Here is a 23,716-nt window from a genome sequence, read left to right as displayed (position 1 = left end):
TTAACTTGTTGGCTGGCTTGTCCTAAGCTCTGGAATTCCCTCCCTTAAACCTGTTCACCTTTCTCTCTCTCTCTCCTCCTTTAAGACACTCATTAAAACCCACTCTTTGACCAAGCTTTTGGTCACCTGTCCTGATATCTCCTTATGTGGCTTGGTGTCGAATTTTGTTTGATAATCGCTCCTGTGAAGCGCCTTGGGACGTTTTACTACTCTAAAGGTGCTATATAAATACAAGTAGTTGTTGTTGTTGTACTGTCTTTAATCAGGATAAATTTCCATAAACAAAAGTTACTTCAAAATAGTCGAAGTTCATTTGTTTACGTAGTTTTTAAATATAAAATAAATTCCTTAAGCCTCAAAACTTGACTGAATTTTCTAAGAAATAAATAGGGCTTAAAAATAAATCCTTTCTCCATTAAACAATCTCTTTGTTTTCTTTTCTAACTCAACAAAGAAGCCAGGATCCCAGCTGCTGCTGGTCATGGGGGGGGGGTGTCTGTCTGTGAGGCATTCATAACAGAAGTGGTTACGGATATTTAAATGTCATCGCTCGCTTGGGAATTCAGCCTTTCTTGTGTTTTGAAAGTCCTTTGGGGTGGGAGGGGTGCGGGGAAAGCAAAGAAATTCTCTCAATCCTCGCAGGGTGAGGACATCAAGCCAAGCTGGTGCGCAGGGCAGGTGCTGGGAAATTTGGCAAACTGCACTTGCTCAGAATGTACAGATTTGGTTGAAAGTTTTATCCAACTGTTGCCGTAAAATATCCATTCAAATCCCAAGCTTTTGGGAGTAATGAAGGTATCAGAAGACATTTAAGTGGGTAAATTTAATTGTGAAATATGTAAATATTGTATTTTTAAAAATTGATTATTTTATTTTGGACATTAAAATTTCAGTTACTGAGGGAGAAAATGGCAGCCAATTTTTTTTTCAAAAAGCATTTTGAGTGATTTGTTTCAACAATATCCTGTGACGGGTACCAAGCTCACCTGTTGAGATAGGGTTTTGCAGTTTTGGCCATGTGGATTCCCCTTTATAAATGCCGATAAAGTCAGTTTCACTGTTAATTGTTGACCTAAAAAAAGTGACTAAACTCATGACGCAGGAAGTAAGGTTTGCGCACACTCCCGTGTTTGAATCCCTCCAATAAGGTTTCCGGCCCTGCCACAATACTGAAATGATCCTTATCAGAGTCACAAATGACATCCGATGTGACTGTGACCGTGGTAAACTATCTCTTTTCGTCCTTCTCGACCTCTCTGCCGCCTTTGACACAGTTGACCACACCATCCTCCTCCAATGCCTCTCCTCCGACGTCCAGCTAGGTGGGACTGCCATCACCCGGTTCCATTTCTTGTCTATCCAGTCACAGCCAGAGAATCACCTGCAACGGCTGCTCTTCCTGCTCCCGCACTGTTAACCTCTGGTGTCCCCCAAGGATCTATCCCTTGGCCCCCTCCTATTTCTCATCTACACGCAGCCCCTTGGCGACATCCCTCCACTGTCTCTTATTTGTCACACTGTTTGTCCGACATCCAGTAACAGATGAGAAGAAATCTCCTCCAACTAAATATTGGGAAGACCTAAGGGATTGTCTTAGGTCCCCGCCATTCTCTTTGTCCCTCTCGTTGGTCATTATCTGAGGCTGAACCAGACTGTTTGCAATCTTGGCGTACTATTTGACCCCAAGATGAGCTCCCAACCACATATGAGCTCCATGACCAAGACCACCTACTTTCACCTCCATAACTTCGCCCCTGCCTCAGCTCATCTGCTGTCGAAGCCCTCCTCCATGCCTTTGTTACCTCTAGATTTGACTATTCCAACGCACTCCCGGCTGACCTCCAACCTTCCACCCTCCATAAACGTGAGCTCATCCAAAACTCTGCTGCCCCGTGTCCTAACTCACACTAAGTCCCATTCACCCATCACCCCCTGTGCTCACTGCCCCGTGTCCTAACTCGCACCCAGTCCCGTTCACCCCTCACCCCCTGTGCTCACTGCCCCGTGTCCTAACTCGCACCAAGTCCCGTTCACCCATCACCCCCTGTGCTCACTGCCCCGTGTCCTAACTCACACCCAGTCCCGTTCACCCATCACCCCCTGTGCTCACTGCCCCGTGTCCTAACTCACACCAAGTCCCGTTCACCCATCACCCCCTGTGCTCGCTGACCTACATTGGCTCCCGGTCCGGCAACACATTGGTTTTAAAATTCTCATCCTTGTTTTCAAATCCCTCCATGGCTTCGCCCCTCCCTATCTCTGTAATCTCCTTCAGCCCCACAAACCCACCGAGATCTCTGCGTTCCTCTAATTCTGGCCTCTTGCGCATCCCCAATTTTAATCGCCCCACCATTGGCAGCTATGCCTTCAGCTGCCTGGGCCCTAAGCTCTGGAATTGCCTTCCTAAACCTCTCCACATCTCTACCTCTCTCCTCCTTTAAGGTGCTACTGAAAACCTGCCTCTTTGACCCAGCTTTTGGTCACCTGCCCTAAAATCTCCTTATGTGGCTCAGTGTCAAATTTTGTTTGATAATCGCTCCTGTGAAGCACCTTGGGGCGTTTTACTACGTTAAAGGCGCTATATAAATACAAGGTGCTGGTATTGTTGTTGTTGTTGAAACCCTTGCTAATAAACAACTGATCTGACAAAACATGAAAATATGTTTTATTTTTATTTTAAAAAGCAAGCTTCCTGAGGTAGGATTAATTAAGATTAACGTGCACCTTTCCCCAAGGAATGATTAAGTTCCTCACATGAGTTGTAATTAATCAATTGGGCGGAGCCGCTAAGGAATTAATTTGCCTGTGATGCATTACTACTATACAAGAATTCAACCATAATCGTATATTCGTCCAATCTCAACGGTGTCTCTGCTTTTCCCCTCTCTCTCTCAACCTTTCCTGACTGTGCTTTAACCGTTTGTTGTTTCTTCGCACTTTTTGCCTTTGGCTAGGTTTTTTGCTCTTTGCCTGGCTGTGTGTCATTCTTTAATGGCTGTGTGTTTTTCTGCTTATTTTTCAGTGACCATGTATTATATTTTCTAGTGAAATAGACGTAACATTTTTTAAAATTCGTTCATGGGATGTGGGCGTCACTGGCAAGGCCAGCATTTATTGCCCATCCCTAGTTGCCCCTTGAGAAGGTGGTGGTGAGCCGCCTTCAACCGCTGCAGTCCGTGTGGTGAAGGTACTCCCACAGTGCTGTTAGGTAGGGAGATCCAGGATTTTGACCCAGCGACGATGAACGAATGGTGATATATTTCCAAGTCAGGATGGTGTGTGACTTGGTGGGGAACTTGGAGGTGGTGGTGTTCCCATGCGCCTGCTGCCCTTGTCCTTCTAGGTGGAAGAGGTCGCGGGTTTGGGAGGTGCTGCCGAAGAAGCCTTGGCGAGTTGCTGCAGTGCATCTTGTAGATGGTACACACTGCAGCCACGGTGCGCTGGTGGTGGAGGGAGTGAATGTTTAAGGTGGTGGATGGGGTGCCAATCAAGCGGGCTGCTTTGTCCTGGATGGTGTCGAGCTTCCTGAGTGTTGTTCGAGCTGCACTCACCCAGGCAAGTGGAGAGTATTCCATCATACTACTTTGTGAAGAGCTGGGGGGTTTTTTGGTAATTTATTTTTTCTCTTTTTTTCACTCCGCTCCTGAAGATGCTAACTGATACTGGGGTCTAGTTCCACTGGCACCATTAATCCTTGTGCACCTTGGAATGTATGCTCTAGAGTTTAGAAGATTGAGTGATGATCTGTCAAAGATATTTAAAATGATAAAGGGCTTCATGGTTGATCTGTACTTCAACTCCATATCCCTTGATATCCTTCCCTTAGAAAGATCTGTCGATCTCAGTCTTATAAATTTTGATTGACCCACAGCCTCTGACAGAGAGAGTTCCAGATTTCCACTGTCATTTGTGTGTGGAAAAAAGGCTTCCTGATTTAATTCCTAATCTGGCTCTAGGATTATAAAAGGATTATGAATTAGTGATTCCACACAACTCTGCGGCATACCCTGTGTCAATGAAACTATTTTGTGGCGAGTTAGCACATTAGCTCTGCAGACAAGAACAACAACAACAACTTGTATTTATATAGCACCGTTAACATAGTAGAACGTCCCAAGGCGCTGCACAGGCGTATTATAAGATAAAATATTTGACACCGAGCTACATAAGGAGAAATTAGGGCAGGTGACCAAAAACTTGGTCAAAGAGGTAGGTTTTAAGGAGCGTCTTAAAGGAGGAGAGAGAGGTAGAGAGGCGGAGCGGATTAGGCAGGGAATTCCAGAGCTTAGGGCCCAGGCAACAGAAGGCACGGCCACCAATGGTGGAGCGATTATAATCAGGGATGCTCAAGAGGCCAGAAGTAGAGGAGCGCAGAGATCTTAGAGGTGCGGCTGAAGGAGATTACAGAGATAGGGAGGGGCAAGGCCACGGAGGGATTTGAAAACCTCACAATCGAGACTCTCTCTAGATTGACCAAGAGCCACTTGGACCCACACAGTGTCATACAGGACCGATAGAAGCTCAACTTTGCCTTCCCCGCTGCATGTGTACAACACACAAGGCCGAAAACGCCACAGTACGCACCGCCATGCTTGCGTTGGTGGAGTAGGCGATCACGAGTAGTAGCCGCACATAGCCTCCACTTCTGTGAGCCTAATTTCCATTTTCTTTACGCCGTTGCCTCTGATGTTTAGGGTGCCTTTGGAGGCAACCCAGTAAAATGAAGATCGAAAGAAAGAAGGAATAACTTGCATTTCTCCAGCGCCTTTCACAACGTCCCAAAGCATTTTACAGCCAATGAAGTACTTTTGAAGTGTAGTCACTGTTGTAATTTAAGAAACGCAGCAGCCAATTTACGCACAGCAAGCTCCCACAAACAGCAATGTGATAATCACCTGATAATCAACTTTAGTGATGTTGGTTGAGGGATAAATATTGCCCAGGACACCGAACTCCCCCTGCTCTTCTTCGAAATAGAGCCATGGGATCTTTTACTCCCACCTGAGAGAGCAGAGGGGGCCTCGGTTTAACATCTCATCCGAAAGACGGAGGTGCACTCTCTCAGTACTGGACTGGGAGTGTCAGCCTAGATTTTTGTACTCAAGTCTCCGGGGTGAGACTTGAACCCACAACCTTCTGACTCAGAGGCGAGGGTGCTACCCATCTAGCCATGGCTGACACTTTTGAGACACCGAGTCCTCCTTTTGAGAGCGTTTTTTTTGGAGTGTCTCTGGTCATTGGATGCTGCCAGTGCCATGTAGATTGTGACGTAAGAAAACTACGAGGCACTTGGTCTAAGCGTTAAAGCTTTAATCAACTGTTTTACAACATGGAGGTCTAGTTGTGTCCTTCACTAGTTCCTGTTAAGAATGTCCTGCGCAAGCTGGGCCCGTGCCCGAGTATTTATACTCTCCCTGGACAGCGCCACCCACAGGCCGCTCAGTATTATTTCATAAGTCTTTCATGAATTACTGATTCATGTCAGATTGTATCCGCCATCTTGGAAGGTGGGGGCACTTTTTAGCCTCTGGTCCAATCTCCCCAAAATCTGAGAGGGTTATAATCAGACTGTCTTAGCATTCACTCTACATGGATGGGGTTCACAGTTATCCATCATCGTGAAACCCACTTTACAGCATTAAGTGGGCAGATTATAGGAACAGGAGGAGGCCATTCAGCCCCTCGAGCCTGTTCCGTCATTCAGTGAAATCATGGCTGACCTGTATCTTAACTCCATCTGTGCACCATTGCTCCAAATCCCTTAATACCCTTGCCCAACAGAAATCTATCAATCGCAGCTTTGAAATTTTAAACTGACCCCTGACCTCCCCCACCAGCCTCAACATGTTTTTGGGGGGGAGAGTTCCAGATTTCCACCACCCTTTGTGTGAAGAAGTGCTTCCTGACATCACCCCTGAACAGCCTGGCTCTAATTTTAAGGTTCTGCCCCCTTGTTCTGGACTCCCCCCACCAGAGGAAACAGTTTCTCTCTATCGACCCGATCAACTCCTTTAATCATCTTAAACACCTCGATTAAATCACCCCTCAATCTTCTAAACTCGAGGGAATACAAGCCAAGTCTATGCAATCTCCTTATAATTTAGCCCCTGGTATCGTTCTGGTGAATCTGCGCTGCTGCGCCCCCTCCAAGGCCAATATGTCCTTCCTAGGGTGCGGTGCCCAGAACTGAACAGAGTGTTCCAGACATGGTCAAACCAGAGCTTCCACATAACATAGCAACGCAGATTGTGTTGTGCAGTAATTCCCAGTGGATTCTGCGATCTGAGTGGGTGAAATGATGGAGATGAGGCGGGCGAGGTTTCCTCACATTTATTTTAAATGGAATTTTTTGGCTTTTGAAGTGATTTCACCTGCGGTAATGAGTTTGTTTCGCTTTCAGACGATTGGTTCTTCCAGGATCTGAAAGTCAACTGACTTTATATCATTTCACCTCGGCGTCTTCTGCTTAAACGGAAAGGATAATTTGAGAAGCAATACGAGCAACAACAAAAAATAGATTAGTAGCCCGTGACTCATCGGAATTTGTACAAAAAACTTAACGTCCGACAGGAAATTCTGCATTTCTGCCTTTTGTCATTGTGGGAAGCTGATTGCCAAAGCTGAGCTGTAACGCGGGGGCGGGCAGTGGCGGGGAGGGGTGGGGCAGCTGACTCAGACAAGTGTAAATCTGTAGAGGAACCCTCTCTTAAAATGAGTTTTATGTCCCCAGTGTAAACCAAGCTGAGGTGATTGAAATGTCGATGAGAACATTGTTTGCAGATTAATGATTCGCTCCAGCCTGCTTTTTGGAAGGATGTTCGCCGTGCCAGTGAACCGATCTCCCAGAGTGTACACTGAAGAGCAAATCCAAAATAACCCACACATTTTCCGATCTGCTTCGTTTTGATGCTTATTTTTATCTTAAATGGGTTACCGATGGTGTTTTTAAAAAAAAAAAATAATAATAATGACAATAGGAAAGTGTAGGCTTGCGTGCATGTCTCATCTACTTTTCCTCCTCTGCTTTTCTGTAATGGGCATTAGTTCCAGTCTATTGACAGAATCCTTAATTTGGAAATTGTACGACGTGTTGATTCGGGATGAAAGACTTGCATTTATATAGCGCCTTTCACGACCTCAGGACGTCCCAAAGCACTTCACAGCCAATGAAGTACCTTTTTTTGAAGTGTAGTCAGTGTTGTAATGTGGGAAACGCGGCAGTCAATTAGCACACAGCAAGCTCCCACAAACAGCAATGTGATAATGACCAGATAATCTGTTTTTAGTGATGTTGATTGAGGGATAAATATTGGCCCCAGGACACCGGGGAGAGCTCCCCTGCTCTTCTTCGAAATAGTGGCCGTGGGATCTTTTACATTCACCTGAGAGAGCAGACGAGGCCTCGGTTTAATGTCTCATCCAAAGACGGCACCTCCGACAGTGCAGCGCTCCCTCAGTACTGCCCCTCCGACAGTGCGGCGTCCCTCAGCACTGCACTGGAGTCTCAGCCTAGATTTAGGTGCTCAAATCTCTGTGTGGGGCTTGAACCCACAACCTTCTGACTCGGAGGCGAGAGTGCTACCCACTGAGCCACGGCTGACACTTACGTGGGTGTCGCTGGCAAGGCCAGCATTTATTGCCTATTCCTGGTTGCCCTGCGGCGGTGGTGATGATGGGCTGCCTTCAGTCTGTACAACTCAGCGACTCAATGCCCTCTGAAGTGGCCCAGCAAGCCATCTCTAGTGTGGACTAGAGTAATAGGTAGGGCCAGACTGGGTGGGGACAGGAGTGAACTAGTTGGGTTTTTACAACAACTGGGCAGTTTTCATGGTCATTTTTTTTCCTGCTCCCAAAAGTTATCAGATTTATCAAATTCTAATTCACAATTGTCGCTGTTGGGATTCGAACTTTCAACCTCTGACGCGGCATAGCCACTAAGCTACCAAAAGCTACCTTCGTAGCAAGAGGATTCGAGTACAGGAAAAAGGATGTCTTGCTGCAGTTGTACAGGGCCTTGGTGAGACCACACCTTGAGTATTGTGTGCAGTTTTGGTCGCCTTATCTGAGGAAGGATGTTCTTGCCATGGAGGGAGTGCAGCGAAGATTCACCAGACTGATACCTGGGATGGCAGGAGTGACGTATGAGGAGAGATTGGGTCGATTGGGCTTATACTCGCTGGAGTTTAGAAGAATGAGAGGGGACCTCATTGAAACTTATAAAATTCTAACAGGACTAGACAGACTAGATGCAGGAAGGATGTTCCCGATGGCGGGGGAGTCCAGAACCAGGGGTCACAGTCTAAGGATAAGGGGTAAGCCATTTAGGACTGAGATGAGGAGGAATTTCTTCACCCAGAGAGTGGTGAACCTGTGGAATTCTCTACCACAGAAGGCAGTTGAGGCCAATTCATTAAATATATTCAAGAAGGAGTTAGATATATTTCTTAAGGCTAAAGGGATCAAGGGATATGGGGAGAAAGCAGGGACAGGGTACTGAGTTTGGATGATCAGCCATGATCTCATTGAATGGCGGAGCAGGCTCGAGGGGCCGAATGGCCTACTCCTGCTCCTGTCTTCTATGTTTCTAAAACCTAGAGACTTTGTTTCATTGGCTACATTTTTTTTTGCATAGGATTAGAGAAAGTGGGTCATGATTTATTATTACCTGTAAAAACATCATAGTTACTAGGGTGGTTCCAATATAAAGGAGCCAGTTTCGCATTTACTGGGTGCTGTCAGTCAAAGACTAGAGACTCCACATGGAGAAATCCCAATAACTTGTTTCAAACTGTTGGAAGAAGAGCAGAGGAGTTCTCCCAGTGTTCTGGCCAACATCTATCCTCCAACACCACCAAGTCACACACCACCCTGACTTGGAAATGTATCTCCGTTCCTTCATAGTCGCTGGGTCAAAATCCTGGAACTCCCTCCCTCCCAGCGCTGTGGGAGCACCTTCACCACACGGACTGCAGCGGCTCAAGAAGGCGGCTCAGCACCACCTTCTCAAGGGGACAGCTAGGGATGGGCAATAAATGCTGGCCTTGCCAGCGATGCCCACATCCCATAAACAATTTTTTTTTTTTTTATCATCTTTTTGCTGTTTGTGTGGAAATTAGCTACCATGTTATCTACACGATAACAACAGTGACTACATTTCAAAAGCCTTTCATTAGCTATGAAGCACTTTGGGAGGTTCTGAGGACATTGTATAAATAAAAGTCCTTTCCTTTCCTCCTTTCATTCAAAAAAGAAACCTGGAATCCTTCTTTGTTAAAAAGAATTGTGGATTTTCATTCAGTAGAAGTTACTTAGACTTTGACTTCTGGTCATTATAAAGGCTGATAATGATTTGCATTGTTGGTTAAAGTTTACCCTGTAGCCAGTGCAAAGTCCAAGCGATGTGCAAGAGCCTAGTTGAGATGGCGTTGCGTGTTTGGCAAAATGCAAAGTGTCATCTGTTTGGTGTCTTCACACATTGGTTACACTTCACATCATCGTACATCAAGGCGAAGCTGAGATACTGACAAACTCAAATGAGGTTGAAAATGTGTTGTACATACTACAAATACTTAAGTTCAGATGAAATTCTCCGCTATATTCTTCGGCACCTCCCAAACCCGCGACCTCTACCACCTAGAAGGACAAGGGCAGCAGGCGCATGGGAACACCACCACCTCCAAGTTCCCCTCCAGGTCACACACCATCCTGACTTGGAAATATATCGCTGTTCCTTCATAGACGCTGGGTCAATATCCTGGAACTCCCTCCCTAACAGCACTGTGGGAGCACCCTCACCACACGGACTGCAGCGGTTCAAGAAGGCGGCTCACCACCACCTTCTCGAGGGCAATTAGGGATGGGCAATAAATGCTGGCCTTGCCAGCGACGCCCAGATCCCAGGAATGAATTTTTTAAAAATTCATTGATGGATTAACCTGTTTTTTTTAACAAATAATGTCTCTGCTAAGATAACAGACTAGGGAATTTTGGACAATTGTTCCAATATTCCCCTAATTTTTTTTTCTGGGTGCGTGGTCCCTTTAACGGGCTGCGCGACCCATTCAAAATCTCGCCCATGCGCAATATCCGGTACGTGGCCTGCGAGGAACCTCCACGCAGCTTAGCGGGAACGTTGGTGTGTACTAATATCGCTCAGCGCAATTCCATCTCAAAATCTGCACCAGGGTTGGTTATTACTGTGTAACAATCCATTGTTAAAAGGCCTAATAACTCTGCTTGAAACTTCTTTCTGTAAACCCGGGCTTATTTTTCAGCAGCATAATGGTTTGTAGCTCAGGTCCATGCATTTTACATTTTTTTGACTCCACTACAGTGTAGAGTAACGCACGCTCCTCAACTGGAACCATTCCAAACAGAGCACGTGAGGCAAGGGTACATTGCATACCATAAATGTTCATCAATGACCCAACCCGACCGCATAACCCACTGTGAATATAATAACAGCATGGGTGGGGTAGTGGAGATGTAACAACAGATGGAGCATTGTTTGATTTACTTTTAAGGGATCAGGGAGTATTTATACAGAGCTTTCCCTCAAGGGATTAAATGTTTAGAGCAAGCCCATGATAGGGTCGAGTGTACATGGGCTGTGGGAGGAGATTAAATGGGTGGGGAGAGTCCATGATAGGATAGAGTGTATATTGGCTGTGGGAGGAGATTAAATGGGTGGGTCGAGTCCATGATAGGGGAGAGTGTACATGGGCTGTGGGAGGAGATTAAATGGGTGGGTAGAGTCCATGATAGGGGAGAGTGTACATGGGCTGTGGGAGGAGATTAAATGGGTGGGTAGAGTCCATGATAGGGGAGAGTGTACATGGGCTGTGGGAGGAGATTCAATGGGTGGGTAGAGTCCATGATAGGGGAGAGTGTACACGGGCTGTGGGAGGAGATTAAATGGGTGGGTAGAGTCCATGATAGGGGAGAGTGTACATGGGCTGTGGGAGGAGATTAAATGGGTGGGTAGAGTCCATGATAGGGGAGAGTGTACATGGGCTGTGGGAGGAGATTAAATGGGTGGGGAGAGTCCATGATAGGGGAGAGTGTACATGGGCTGTGGGAGGAGATTAAATGGGTGGGTAGAGTCCATGATAGGGGAGAGTGTACATGGGCTGTGGGAGGAGATTAACTGGGTGGGTAGAGTCCATGGTAGGGGAGAGTGTACATGGGCTGTGGGAGGAGATTAAATGGGTGGGTAGAGTCCATGATCGGGTAGAGTGCACATGGGCTTGTTGGTCCAATAGACTTTTCTCATTCCATGTTTCTGATGTTCTAACCTGTTAGATCCGTGGTTCAGTGGATAAATAATTACACGGATGCTGTACATAAACAAATAACAGGTCTTTACTGGAGGAGGGTAATCTCTAGACTGGGGTACAGAGGCATGCGCACAGCTTATATACCGGTGTGGTCACTGCCGGTACTATACAGTATACAGGAGCTGTAAAAAGTAGTTCTGACTTAAAGCACATACACTACAATTCCTCCCTTTTTAGATTAATAATACCCCCTTAATATTCAAATAACAATTACATTTTTACAAGTACATTAAACAACAATAGTCCATTTATAGATTCAGTCTTTGGGGCGGCTTCCTGACCCTTTCGGGATAGCGCCTTTCCAGAGGTTCTTGTTCTTGGTGCAGAGGCGATTCTGACCCCTTTTCATCGGGTTGCTCATCGGGTTCCACTGCCACTGGGTCTGAAGTAGATGCTACCGGTATGTCGGGTTCATCCCCAGGTACTCGAGACATGGGGTTGACGCATTCCTGTGATGCTAAGATCTGATCGACGTGGCGTCTCACAATGTTCTCCCCGACATCCACTGTGTACATTAATGGCCCCTGCCTTGTACATATCGTTCCAGGTTGCCACTTCTCTGTTCGATAGTCCCGGGCCAAGACTGGTTGCCCTACATTGAAGCTTCTTGTCGGCTTCTCGTTGATGTGCTGGAATTGTTTGTCCTCAACATTTCTTCGCACATTTGGTCTGAGCAAGTCCAGACGAGATCTCAACCTTCGGTTAAAGAACATCATGGCCGGGGTCTGGTTGGTAACTGCATGTGTCGCGTTTCGGTAGGCTAATAAGAAATTGTCCATCTTGTGCTGTAGTGGAATTTCCTCGTCGCACATGGCCTTTATCGCCTTCTTAAAGGTTTGTACGAACCTCTCAGCCAATCCATTGGTGGCTGGATGATACGGGGCGGATGTGTAATGCCTTACCTCATTCCTTTTCATGAATTTTTGGAACTTGTCGGACACAAACTGTGGTCCATTATCAGAGCAGATCTGCTCTGGCAAACCGTTTCTGGCAAATATGGTCCGTAGGACTGCGATCGTTTTCTCTGTAGTGGTTGAAGACATCTTTATCACCTCAGGCCACTTTTCTGTTCGTCTGAACCACTGTCCATCACCTGGTGTACCTTTTTGTACTTCTCCTGTGGAGATTTCTTACTGTTGGTTTTCTTCCCAGACGTGCACTCTTGCTATGTGTCCTGCTTTCCCACACTGTCTGCACACTTGGTCCTTGAACCAACAATCTTTCTGGTCATGCGTTGTTCTGCCGCAGCGATAGCACTTCCCTGTTCCATAGGTCATTTCGTTGGTGCCATATTCTTGCGGTCTCCGTTGTATCTCTGCAGCGCCCCTTGCGGCGGCTTCGTGTGATCCTGCCATACTGAAAGCTTTGTCCAGCGTAAGGTCCTTTTCTGATAGAAGCCGTTTCTGGGTTCCTTCACTTTGTAGCCCACACACAAACTTGCCCCTTAACGTGTCTGCTAGTCCCGCTCCAAACTGGCAGTATTTCGATAGCTTGCGCAGTTCCGTTAGGTACTCAGCATTGCTTTCGTCTTTGTGTTGGTTCCTTTTATGGAACTTAAATCGTTCTGCTATCAGCAGCGGTGTGGGGTCGAAGTGGTCCTGTAGGATTTCTACTATGCTTTCAAAATTCTTGTTTACCGGCTTCTCTGGGGTTATTAGATTTTGCAGTAACCCATAAGTTTTTGCACCCATGGAATTTAACAGAACCAGTGCTTTATTAGCATCTGGCACTTCATTCGCCCTGCAGTACACCTCAATACGTTCCACATATGTCGCCCAATCTTCGACTTCATTGTCGAACGTAGAGATACTGCCACCCTTCGGCATCCTTGGTTGTGCGTTAACTATCACCAATGGCGCCTCCCGCGCTTCCCCTTCTTCTCCGCTGGCACAAAATGGCGTCTCCCGCGCTTTCCTTCCTTCCCGCGCTCGCCCGTCTTCTCCGCTGCGGCTTCGCGAAATGGCGTCTCCCGCGCTCTTCCTTCTCCGCGGCTCAATGGCGCCTCCTGCGCGCTCCCTGCTTCTCCACGGCTCAATGGCATCTCCCGCGCTCTCCCTGCTTCTCCGCGGCTCAATGGCGTCTCCCGCGCTCTCCTTGCTTCTCCACGGCTCAATGGCGTCTCCCCTTGCTTTGCCCCGCGGACCCTGATCAGCCCGTGATCCCTGGCTGTGCTCTGCGCGTTCTTCTCTTGATATTTGTCGACGCCGCTCAGTCTAGAACCCGGCTGTTTCTTACCCTCTCTCCGGTTTGCAGTATTTTTCCTCGACGCCGCTCAGTGATCAACCCCTGGCTGCGCCCTGCTCTCTTCACCCTCTTTCTTACCCCGTCGACGCTGCTCGGCTCTCTCTCTGCCGTCGGTCGGCTCCAGCCGCCGCTGCTCGGGAAGGGTCTGCTCTGGACCTGTCGTCGGTCTCTTACTGCTCGTTGTGGCTGGGGAACCAAGCCCGGCTCTCCACAGCCTCCCCAGCGAAGTTGGATCTCTGCCTGACTGCTGGGCGGTTGATCGCGGTCGACGCCCGTGTTCCTGAACTCGACTTTTTTTTATGTTGCAGGTGGATTCGCATCAACACTCGTCGCCACTGTTAGATCCGTGGTTCAGTGGATAAATAATTACATGGATGCTGTACATAAACAAATAACAGGTCTTTACTGGAGGAGGGTAATCTCTAGACTGGGGTACAGAGGCATGCGCACAGCTTATATACCGGTGTGGTCACTGCCGGTACTACAGCAGGAGCTGTAAAAAGTAGTTCTGACTTAAAGCACATACACTACATAACCTGAAGGGAAAAAATGGCAGGTAATAATTGATTGAAGCCAAGAAACTAAATGATTGGGACGTGTGACTGAGGCAAGAATTGTCTGCACTGATACAGAAAGCAAGCCAACTGAGAGAATGTTGCACTATCATGTGGATTAATTCTGCAAGACTAAAACAGGTTGAGGTACTGATAATATTGGCCTCGAGTCATGTTGTGGATATTAGATTTAGCACACGTTCTTCATTTCTGAGAATTTAGTCTTCATATGGTGGAAGCAATTTGCATCTTTGAAAAATTCCTATTAGAAATCTAGAATAAGAAGCTAGTGTATTATTTCTGATTCTGGGCACCACACTTTAGCAAGGATGTCAAGGCCTTGGAGTAGGTGCAGAAGGGATTTAATGGAATGGTGCCAGGGATGAGGGACTTCAGTTATGTGGAGAGACTGGAGAAGCTGGGGTTGTTCTCCTTAGAGCAGAGAAGATTAAGGGGAGATTTAATAGAGGTGTTCAAAATGATGAGTAGGTTTTGATAGAGTAGAGAGGGAGAAACTGCTTCCAGTGGCAGGAGGGTCAGTAACCAGAGGACACAGATTTAAGGAGATTGGCAAAAGAATCAGAGCGGAGAGGAGGAGAATTTTTTTATGCGATGAGTTGTTATGATCTGGAACGCGCTGCCTGAAAAGGCAGTGGAGGCAGATTGAAAAGTAACTTTCAAAAGGGAATTTGATAAATACTTGAAGGGGAAAAATTTGCAGGACTATGGGGAAAGAGGGGTTGGGGTGCGGGGAGTGGGACTAATTGGACAGCTCTTGAGCCAACTCGGGCACGATGGGCCAAATCCCCTCCACTACATACTGGCCAAGGCCTTCTGTGGATCTAAGGCAGACAAGGCTGGCGAAGTGCATAGGGACTCGCTGCTTGCACTCCCTACCTCCCTTTCCTCCTCTAAGATGCTCCTTAAAACCTACCTCTCACCTGTCCTAATATCTCCTTATGTGGCTCAATGTCAATTTTTTTTAAATCGCACTCCTGTGAAGCGCTTTTGAGATGTTTTGTTATGTTAAAGGCACTATATAAATATAAGTTGTTAAAGGCTGTGTATAAATGCAAGTTGTTTTTGGTATTCTTGATTGCAAAGGGAATGGAGTATAAAAGTAGGGAAGTCCTGCTACAACTGTACAGGGTGTTGGTGAGACCACACCTGGAGTACTGCGTACAGTTTTGGTCTCCTTATTTAAGGAGGGATATACTTGCATTGGAGGCAGTTCAGAGAAGGTTCACGAGGTTGATTCTGGAGATGAAGGGGTTGTCTTATGAAGAAAGGTTGAGCAGGTTGGGCCTATACTCATTGGAGTTTAGAAGAATGAGAAGGGATCTTATTGAAACATATAAGATTCTGAAGGGGCTTGACAGGATGGATGCAGAGAGGATGTTTCCCCTTGTGGGGGAATCTAGAACGTGGGGGCATAGTTTCAGAATAAGGGGGCACCCTTTGAAATTGGAAATGAGGAAGAATTTCTTCTGAGGGTCGTGAATCTTTGGAATTCTCTTCCCCAGTGTCATTGAATATATTTAAGGTGGAGATAGACAGATTTTTGAACGATAAGGGAGTCAAGGGTTATGGGGAGCGGGCAGGGAATTGGAGTTGAGGCCAAGATCAGATCAGCCATGATCTCATTGAATGGCGGAGCAGGCTCGAGGGGCCGAATGGCCGACTCCTGCTCCTACGTCTTATGTTCTTATGATGGAGAAAAGCTAAATGTTGATTGTTCACTTGGTGTTGGATTTTCGCAGCAATGTAGCCAAATTCCAGCGCAGTTGCAGTGCCGCGTTGTTGGGCTGTAGGTGGCTTTGGTTCCAATTGAATACAATAACCCAATGTTCTGCTACTTCCCTTCAGAAACCGATGTCTAAATTCTCACACGCGTTCTGTTAGTTTACACTGCCACGTTTACATCGCTGCGCATCCAAATGTGACCGTGTCTCTCTGGAAGTGTTGGGTCGTGACCTAGCTCTGGAGGGACAGGGTACGAGAGAGCCCCCTCAAGGAGAATGTCTCTCCCTGAGTTTGGGACCGAATGGCATACAGCTCCAGTTTGCAGTCAAACTAAGTCTTGAAAAAGTGCTTCGCGAGCCAGGCCGCTGCTCTCTGACCCTCCAAGCGTTTACAGTTTAGTGGCTGGGAGCCATTGTCTAATGATGATATCGAAAGAAAAGGTCTCTTGTTTGCACAGTATTTCAAACAGAAAGTGACTCGTCTTTCACCAGTGACACAAGCTATTTCTGGGACCAGAGTGATATCCTGTTCCCTTGAATTCTTACGAATTTCCGGTGTAATTCCAGATCGGTATAAATGCATCACCCGATTTATTATAGACTTAAATAGCTGTCAATTTAAGGTTGAATAATGGAATTTAGATCCTTGCATTCCAAATAAGAACATAAGAAATAGGAGCAGGAGTCGGCCATTCATCCCCCTTGAGCCTGCTCCGCCATTCAATGAGATCATGGCTGATCTTCTACCTCAACTCCACTCCCCCACCCGATCTCCATATCCCTTGATTCCCTTAGTATCCAAAAATCTATCGATCTCAGCCCTGAATATACTCAACGACTGAGCCTCCACAGCCCTCTGGGGCAGAGAATTCCAGAGATTCGCCACCCTCTGAGTGAAGAAATCCCTCCTCGTCTCAGTTCTAAATGGCCGACCCTTTATCCTGTGACTGTGACCCCTGGTTCTCGACTCTCCAGCCCGGATGGAATAGCCTCTCAGCATCTACCTCCCAAAGAAAGCAAAACCCGAGTACATTTCTTCGACTTAAAGCTAAAAACAAATGGAAACTGGAAATAGAGAATAATATCCTTTTGGCCTGAGGGCATTTGATGTGATGCGTCCTCCTTGTGTGATAATAAAACAAGCTGACGCGACTTAAACCTCCTGTGAATGATCAATCACTTACTTTGTTCTTGCATTTTTTTTCTTTTGCAGACAGATTTACCATATGTAAATAGTGTTGCTGAAAATCTCAAAAGTTTGTAAGTAATTTTCATTTCTTACCTATTTTTAGATGTTTTTTGAAGTGGAGGACTTTCTAGACTCGAATAAGTTTGTTGCTCGAATAATTGTTTTACTACGTTAAAGGCGCTATGTAAATGCAAGTTGTTACTTTCTGGAGGGGACAAAAAGTCACATTGAGGTGAAAGTGTTGTTATCCTTTCATTGTTTTCCATGCTTAACAAGGAGCGATTAAATAATTAGTATTTGCATTTATGGATCAGGATTTGCAGCCTTCAGACTAAAGAATGAATGGGAACAATGGCGGAGGGGGGTGAAATCGGTTGAGGGCGGTAGCACACAATGGACGGTAGCAATCCACCAGCCGGTTTTACACCTGAAGTCCATTCACTTCAGTAGAAAAGAAATCGGGCGGGGTGTAAAATGGGCGGCCAAATAGTTATCACCCATTGTGCGCTATGGCCCGTGACCGATTTCACCCCTGATATTTCCAATGCTCTGAAGCTTGGCATTAAAGAAAGACTTGCATTTATACAGTGCCTTTCACGACCACCGGATGTCTCAAAGCGCTTCACAGCCAATGAAGCACTATTTCAAGTGGAGTCACTGTTGTAATGTGGGAAATGCGGCAGCCAATTTGCGCACAGCAAGCTCCCACAAACAGCAGTGTGATAATGACCAGATAATCTGTTTTAGTGATGTTGGTTGAGGGATAAATATTGGCCTCAGGACACCGGGGATAACTCCCCTGCTCTTCTTCGAAATAGTGGCCGTGGGATCTTTTACCGTCCACCTGAGAGAGCAGACGGGGTCTCGGTTTAACGTCTCATCCGAAAGACAACGCCGCTGACAGTGCAGCACTCCCTCAGCACTGCACTGGAGCGTCAGCCGAGCTTTATGTGCGCCAGTCCCTGGAGTGGGACTTGAACCCACAACCTTCTGACTCAGAGGCGAGTGTGCTATCCACTGGGCCACAGCTATTAAGAAATATAACAAACACACAGTATTAAGAAATACACAGTATTAAGAAATACAACAAATTGCTACTTTAACCCCAAAATTGTTAACAGATGAATCAGTTCTGGAATTGACCAATATGTGGGTGTACAATGAAGTCAAAGAAATCCCAACATCCGAGGTTTCCCACAGACGAAACCTGACTCGCATCCCACAATCTGTTAGTGTCACACAAAACCAAACAAGCAATTTTTCCATCTGCTGCATTCAAAAGGAAAACTTGGATTTGTTTTCAGAATTGGTTGACAAATCTAACCAGTGAGTAAATCTCCCTAGAATCATAGAACGATCCAACATAGAAGGAGGCCATTCGGCCCATCGTGCCTGTGCCAGCTCTTTGAAAGAGCTCTCCAATTAGTCCCACTCCCCTGCTCTTTCCCCGTAGCCCTGCAACTTTTTCCTTTTCAAGTTTCGCTCTGACCACCACCCAGTATAGACTTGCCAGCCAGGGAGCTTTCGGATGCCTTTAATATAATTGCTGGTTTTTAAGCGGACAATGAGGTTTCCTATAGATGAGACACTAGGCGAACAGCAGGCGTTTGTGCTTTTACGATATTTTCAGTTTGAAATGCGATACTGAACTGCACCCTAATTGTAAGCATTAATCATTACCTTCTGTTGAGAATGTGTTTTTTAAAAAGATGAAATCTAGGTCAGGGTATAGACACCGCCAGTGTTTATTGCAGACCTCTGTCTGAAATGCTGAAACAAAGCACGGTTTAATGATCTAACCATCTGTGCTGCAAACACAGCTGCTGATACTCTGAAATAATAAACCAGGCCTAATGAGATGAGTCGCACTCCACCGTATCTCTCCGCTCCGTGCCTCTAAAGCTGGAGATTCGCCTTCAGTGTATCACACACTCTCTCTGAATCTGGAGATTCGCCCTCACTGTATCTCTCTCTCAATCTCGAGATTCGCCCTCACTGTATCTCTCTCTGAATCTGGAGATTCGCTCTCACTGTATCCCTCTCTGAATCTGGAGATTCGCTCTCACTGTATCTCTCTCTGAATCTGGAGATTCGCCCTCACTGTATCTCTCTCTGAATCTGGAGATTCGCTCTCACTGTATCTCTCTCTGAATCTGGAGATTCGCTCTCACTGTATCCCTCTCTGAATCTGGAGATTCGCTCTCACTGTATCTCTCTCTGAATCTGGAGATTCGCTCTCACTGTATCTCTCTCTGAATCTGGAGATTCGCTCTCACTGTATCTCTCTCTGAATCTGGAGATTCCCTCTCACTGTATCTCTCTCTGAATCTGGAGATTCGCTCTCACTGTATCTCTCTCTGAATCTGGAGATTCGCTCGCACTGTATCTCTCTCTGAATCTGGAGATTCGCCCTCACTGTATCTCTCTCTGAATCTGGAGATTCGCCCTCACTGTATCTCTCTCTGAATCTGGAGATTCGCTCTCACTGTATCTCTCTCTGAATCTGGAGATTCGCCCTCACTGTATCTCTCTGAATCTGGAGATTTGCTCTCACTGTATCTCTCTGTGAATCTGGAGATTCGCTCTCACTGTATCTCTCTCTGAATCTGGAGATTCGCCCTCACTGTATCTCTCTCTGAATCTGGAGATTCGCTCTCGCTGTATCTCTCTCTGAATCTGGAGATTCGCTCTCGCTGTATCTCTCTCTGAATTGGAGATTTGCCCTCACTGTATCTCTCTCTGAATCTGGAGATTCGCTCTCACTGTATCTCTCTCTGAATTGGAGATTTTCCCTCATGGTACCTCTCCGCTCTCTGCCTCTGAAGCCAGGGTCACGGGTCTGTTTACGGTGTCTCATTCAAATTGTATTTTAAAGTGAAATGCAAACATTTAAACTGGAGATTGATGTCAGGAATTCGGGTGATCAACTCCAACTCTTGGACTGTGGTTAGGGCCGTGGAGATAACAAGCCTGGAATCAGTTCGGAGACAATCGACTGCTGCGTTTGCTGAGACTGAAGGGTTTGTTTCTGGATGGATGGGCAAAGGTGGTTTGAATGGCCTGCTTCATCAGTGGTCTTGTGAAAAATCGAAAGGAATGTCATGGAATACTGGATGGGTGCAGCTGCAAAAACACTCCAGAAACTTGACACCATACTGGATAAAGCAGTCTGTTTGATTGGCATTTCATGCACTGGCCTAAACATCCACTCCCTCCACCACCAGCGCACCGTGGCTGCAGTGTGTACCATCTACAAGATGCACTGCAGCAACTCGCCAAGATTGCTTCAACAGCACCTCCCAAACCTGCGACCCCCTCCACCTAGAAGGACAAGGGCAGCAGACGCATGGGAACACCACCGCCTCCAGGTCTCACTTACCAGGCTTACTTGGACGTATATAGAAACATAGAAGATAGGAGCAGGAGTAGGCCATTCGGCCCTTCAAGCCTGCTCCGCCATTCAACGAGATCATGGCTGATCATCCAAACCCTAGCACCCGATCCCTACACCGACAGCCATCCCACCCAAGCCCTATCCCTGTAACCCCACGTATTTAATCCCCCCTAACACTAAGGGCCAATTTTTTTTATCATGGCCAATCAACCTAACCCGCACATCTTTGGATTGTGGGAGGAAACCGGAGCACCCGGAGGAAACCCACGCAAACACGGGGAGAATGTGCAAACTCCACACAGACAGTCACCCGAGGCCAGATTTGAACCCGGGTCCCTGGCGCTGTGAGGCAACAGTGCTAACCACTATGCCACCGTGCTGCCCGCCTTTATCGTGGCTGGGCCAATATCATGAATGCCCTCTCTAACAGCACTGCGGGAGTAGCTTTGCCACACAGGACTGCAGCGGTTCAAGGAGGGGGCTCACCACCACCTTCTCGAGGACAATTAGGGATGGGCAATAAATGCCAGCCTTGCCAGCGACACCCACACCACGAGAATTAATTTAAAAATAGAAAATCAAGAATGCACAGCAGATCAGTCAGTATCTGAGAGAGAAAGATAGGTTATAATTGTGGTGTTACCTTTTTTCTTTTTCACTAAGTAAAGAAAGGAAGCCACTGTGCAGTTTGGCACCAGTACTTGAAGGCGTTTAAAAAAAAATTGTTTATGGGATGTGGGCGTCGCTGGCGAGGCCGGCATTTATTCCCCATCCCTAATTGCCCTTGAGAAGGTGGTGGTGAGCCGCCTTCTTGAACCGCTGCAGTCCGTGTGGTGAAGGTTCTCCCACAGTGCTGTTAGGGAGGGAGTTCCAGGATTTTGACCCAGCGATGATGAAGGAACAGCCGATATATTTCCAAGTCAGGATGGTGTGTGACTTGGAGGGGAACTTGGAGGTGATGGTGTTCCCATGTGCCTGCTGCCCTTGTCCTTCTAGGTGGAGTACATTGGCATGTCCGAATAGGGGGGTGTATTAGGCACACATTGGGAACAGGAGACTGCTCGTGAGTCAGGATGACATGATGTTTGCTGAGGCTTGGCTGGCTCAGAGATGATGGATGGTCTTGTATTGGTGATGGGCCTTGTACTTTTTGCCTTTGACTTTGCGGTGCGCTCGGAGGCTTTTAAGTTTGTGGCTTCCATCTGACTTTTTTGGGCAGTAGTTCTTGGGTTTGTGTGGGAGGAAGTGCGTGGGTCGTGTGTGCTTCCAGGAATGGGTTCCAGACTGCCTGGTATTTTCCCGAGCTCTGACTGGTTTGTTCCTGCGATGCCTCACCCACATGTTTATTATGGGAAGTGTTGTATTTTGCCGCAGCAGAGCACTCCGTAGTCCTGCAGCGAGTAATGAGGACGGTCCTAGTCTGTGTCAGCCATGGCTCAGTGGGTAGCCCTCTCACTTCTGAGTCAGGAGGTTGAGGGTTCAAATCCTTTATTTAACTCTATCAAAACCTTTCATAATTTTGAACACCTCTGTTAAATCTCCCCTTAACCTTCTCTGCTCTAAGGAGAATAACCCCAGCTTCTCCAGTCTCTCCATGTAACTGAAGTCCCTCATCCCTGGTACCGTTCTAGTAAATCTCCTCTGTACCCTCTCCAAGGCCTTGACGTCCTTCCTCTAAAGTGTGGGACCCAGAATTGGACACAATACTCCTGCTAAGGCCTAACTAGTGTTTTACAAAAGTTCGCCACAACTTCATCGCTTTTACACTCTCTCTTTATAAGCCACGGAATCTGTTCGCTTTTTTTAACAGCCTAATCAGCGTTCCGCCACCTTCAGAGATTTCTGTACGCAAATCCGAGCTCTTGATTATATATTGTATGTTACATGCAACATGCAGCATAACGTCTGACTCACGAGCCGCAGATGATCTGTTAATAATAAAGCCGTTTGCTTAGTGCGCAGTTCCATTGCTGTTCCTGTGCCACACTTAACTGTAACACTTCAGTGTCACACTTCTTGTATGCAAATTTCTTGCACCCAGATTATTCCAATTCTTCCAGTGCAATGTGGTTGATATTCAGACTCTTCCAGTTAAGTTATTCTAAATTTCTCCCAGATAATTGATGTGCAAATTTATTAATCGTGATTCATATTTATTAATTGCAATAAGTCATATTTAAATTTCTTAGAAAGAAGATGAACTAAATTGTTCAAAACATTTTTCCAAATGTTTTATCTGCCATTTCCACCCCCCCCCCCCCCCAACCTTCTTAAAATACGGTTTCTAATTGCGCATTTGACAACATGATTAATCTTGCTTATAATGTTGTCTTTTGTTTATTTGACTGGTGTCATTGAAGTCGTCAGCCCCTCTCAAACGCTTGGGCTTGCAGTTAGTTGTTTGTTTGGCCAACAGCTTTCTGTCATCTGTAGGAAGATGATGCATTCTGAGCATGAACCTGCAGCGATAGGATTCTGGCAATGCTCATGCCAGGCCGACGCTGGAAGGGTTTATCTGCTCATGGTGTTGAAGGATTTTGGAGTTTGTTTTGGAGTTTTCCCTGTTGTTTTTGAGAACGAGCTGCAAAATGAATTTTTCCAGAGTAACCTTTCCATTATTGACTGTTCATGTTTATAGCGCGCACACACACACACACACACCGACAATTTCAGTTAGAGACAATTAAAGAGAAAGAATCTGAATTGATATCGCCCCTTTCACAACCTCAGGACGTCCCAAAGTGCTTTCAGTCACCTGAGAACTCATCTTTAATGTGGAAGCAAGTCATCCTCGGTTCCGAGGGACTGCCTAAGAAGAAGTATTGTGCAGAACAGAACGTCTAATTCTCATCTGTTACTATGTTTGTTCTTGGGCAGGTCAGGGAGTTGTCATTGCATTCAGTAATCCTAGGCTAGACAAGCGATAAACCCGCTCCTGATCTCTATCAACAACAACTTGCATTTTGACGTCGGCCCTGAATTTGCAGTCAGCGGCGAAGCGAAGACGTTCGCTACTGGCCCCGAAGTACGCTCTGCACAAGGACCTCACGATCCCTGTGTCGAGAACTTCGGGTTTTCCGACCTTGAATTCAATTCAAAGGAGCTTAATTGGAATCCCCTTGTTTGAACTGCTGTGACATCAACAGGCTGTCTGAGCAGCCAATCAAAAGGCAGAATTCTCACAGACAAAACAAGGAGGTGAGTCAGCCCTTAAAATTCTAGCTTTTAAAAAAATGTTAGAGCAAAAGGAAGATTGG

The 23,716-nt window shown here is 46.5% G+C and overlaps 1 protein-coding gene across 1 annotated transcript in view; it reads left to right on the top strand.

Annotated features, from left to right (window-relative positions):
* Positions 1-23,716, top strand: part of mgat4b (alpha-1,3-mannosyl-glycoprotein 4-beta-N-acetylglucosaminyltransferase B) — a 373,057-nt gene that overhangs the window by 225,195 nt on the left and 124,146 nt on the right. Inside the window, exon 5 of the mRNA XM_085996041.1 lies at positions 17,090-17,136. Within this exon, the coding sequence (XP_085852167.1) occupies positions 17,090-17,136 (47 nt within the window). The remainder of the gene's footprint in view (positions 1-17,089; positions 17,137-23,716) is intronic.

This window comes from Somniosus microcephalus, chromosome 8 (assembly GCF_052327205.1).
Source record: "Somniosus microcephalus isolate GS21.2 chromosome 8, FLI_Smic_1.0, whole genome shotgun sequence".
NCBI lineage: Eukaryota > Metazoa > Chordata > Chondrichthyes > Squaliformes > Somniosidae > Somniosus > Somniosus microcephalus.
Note: the sequence above shows the minus strand (reverse complement) of the source record. Positions and strands in the feature narration are given on the sequence as shown.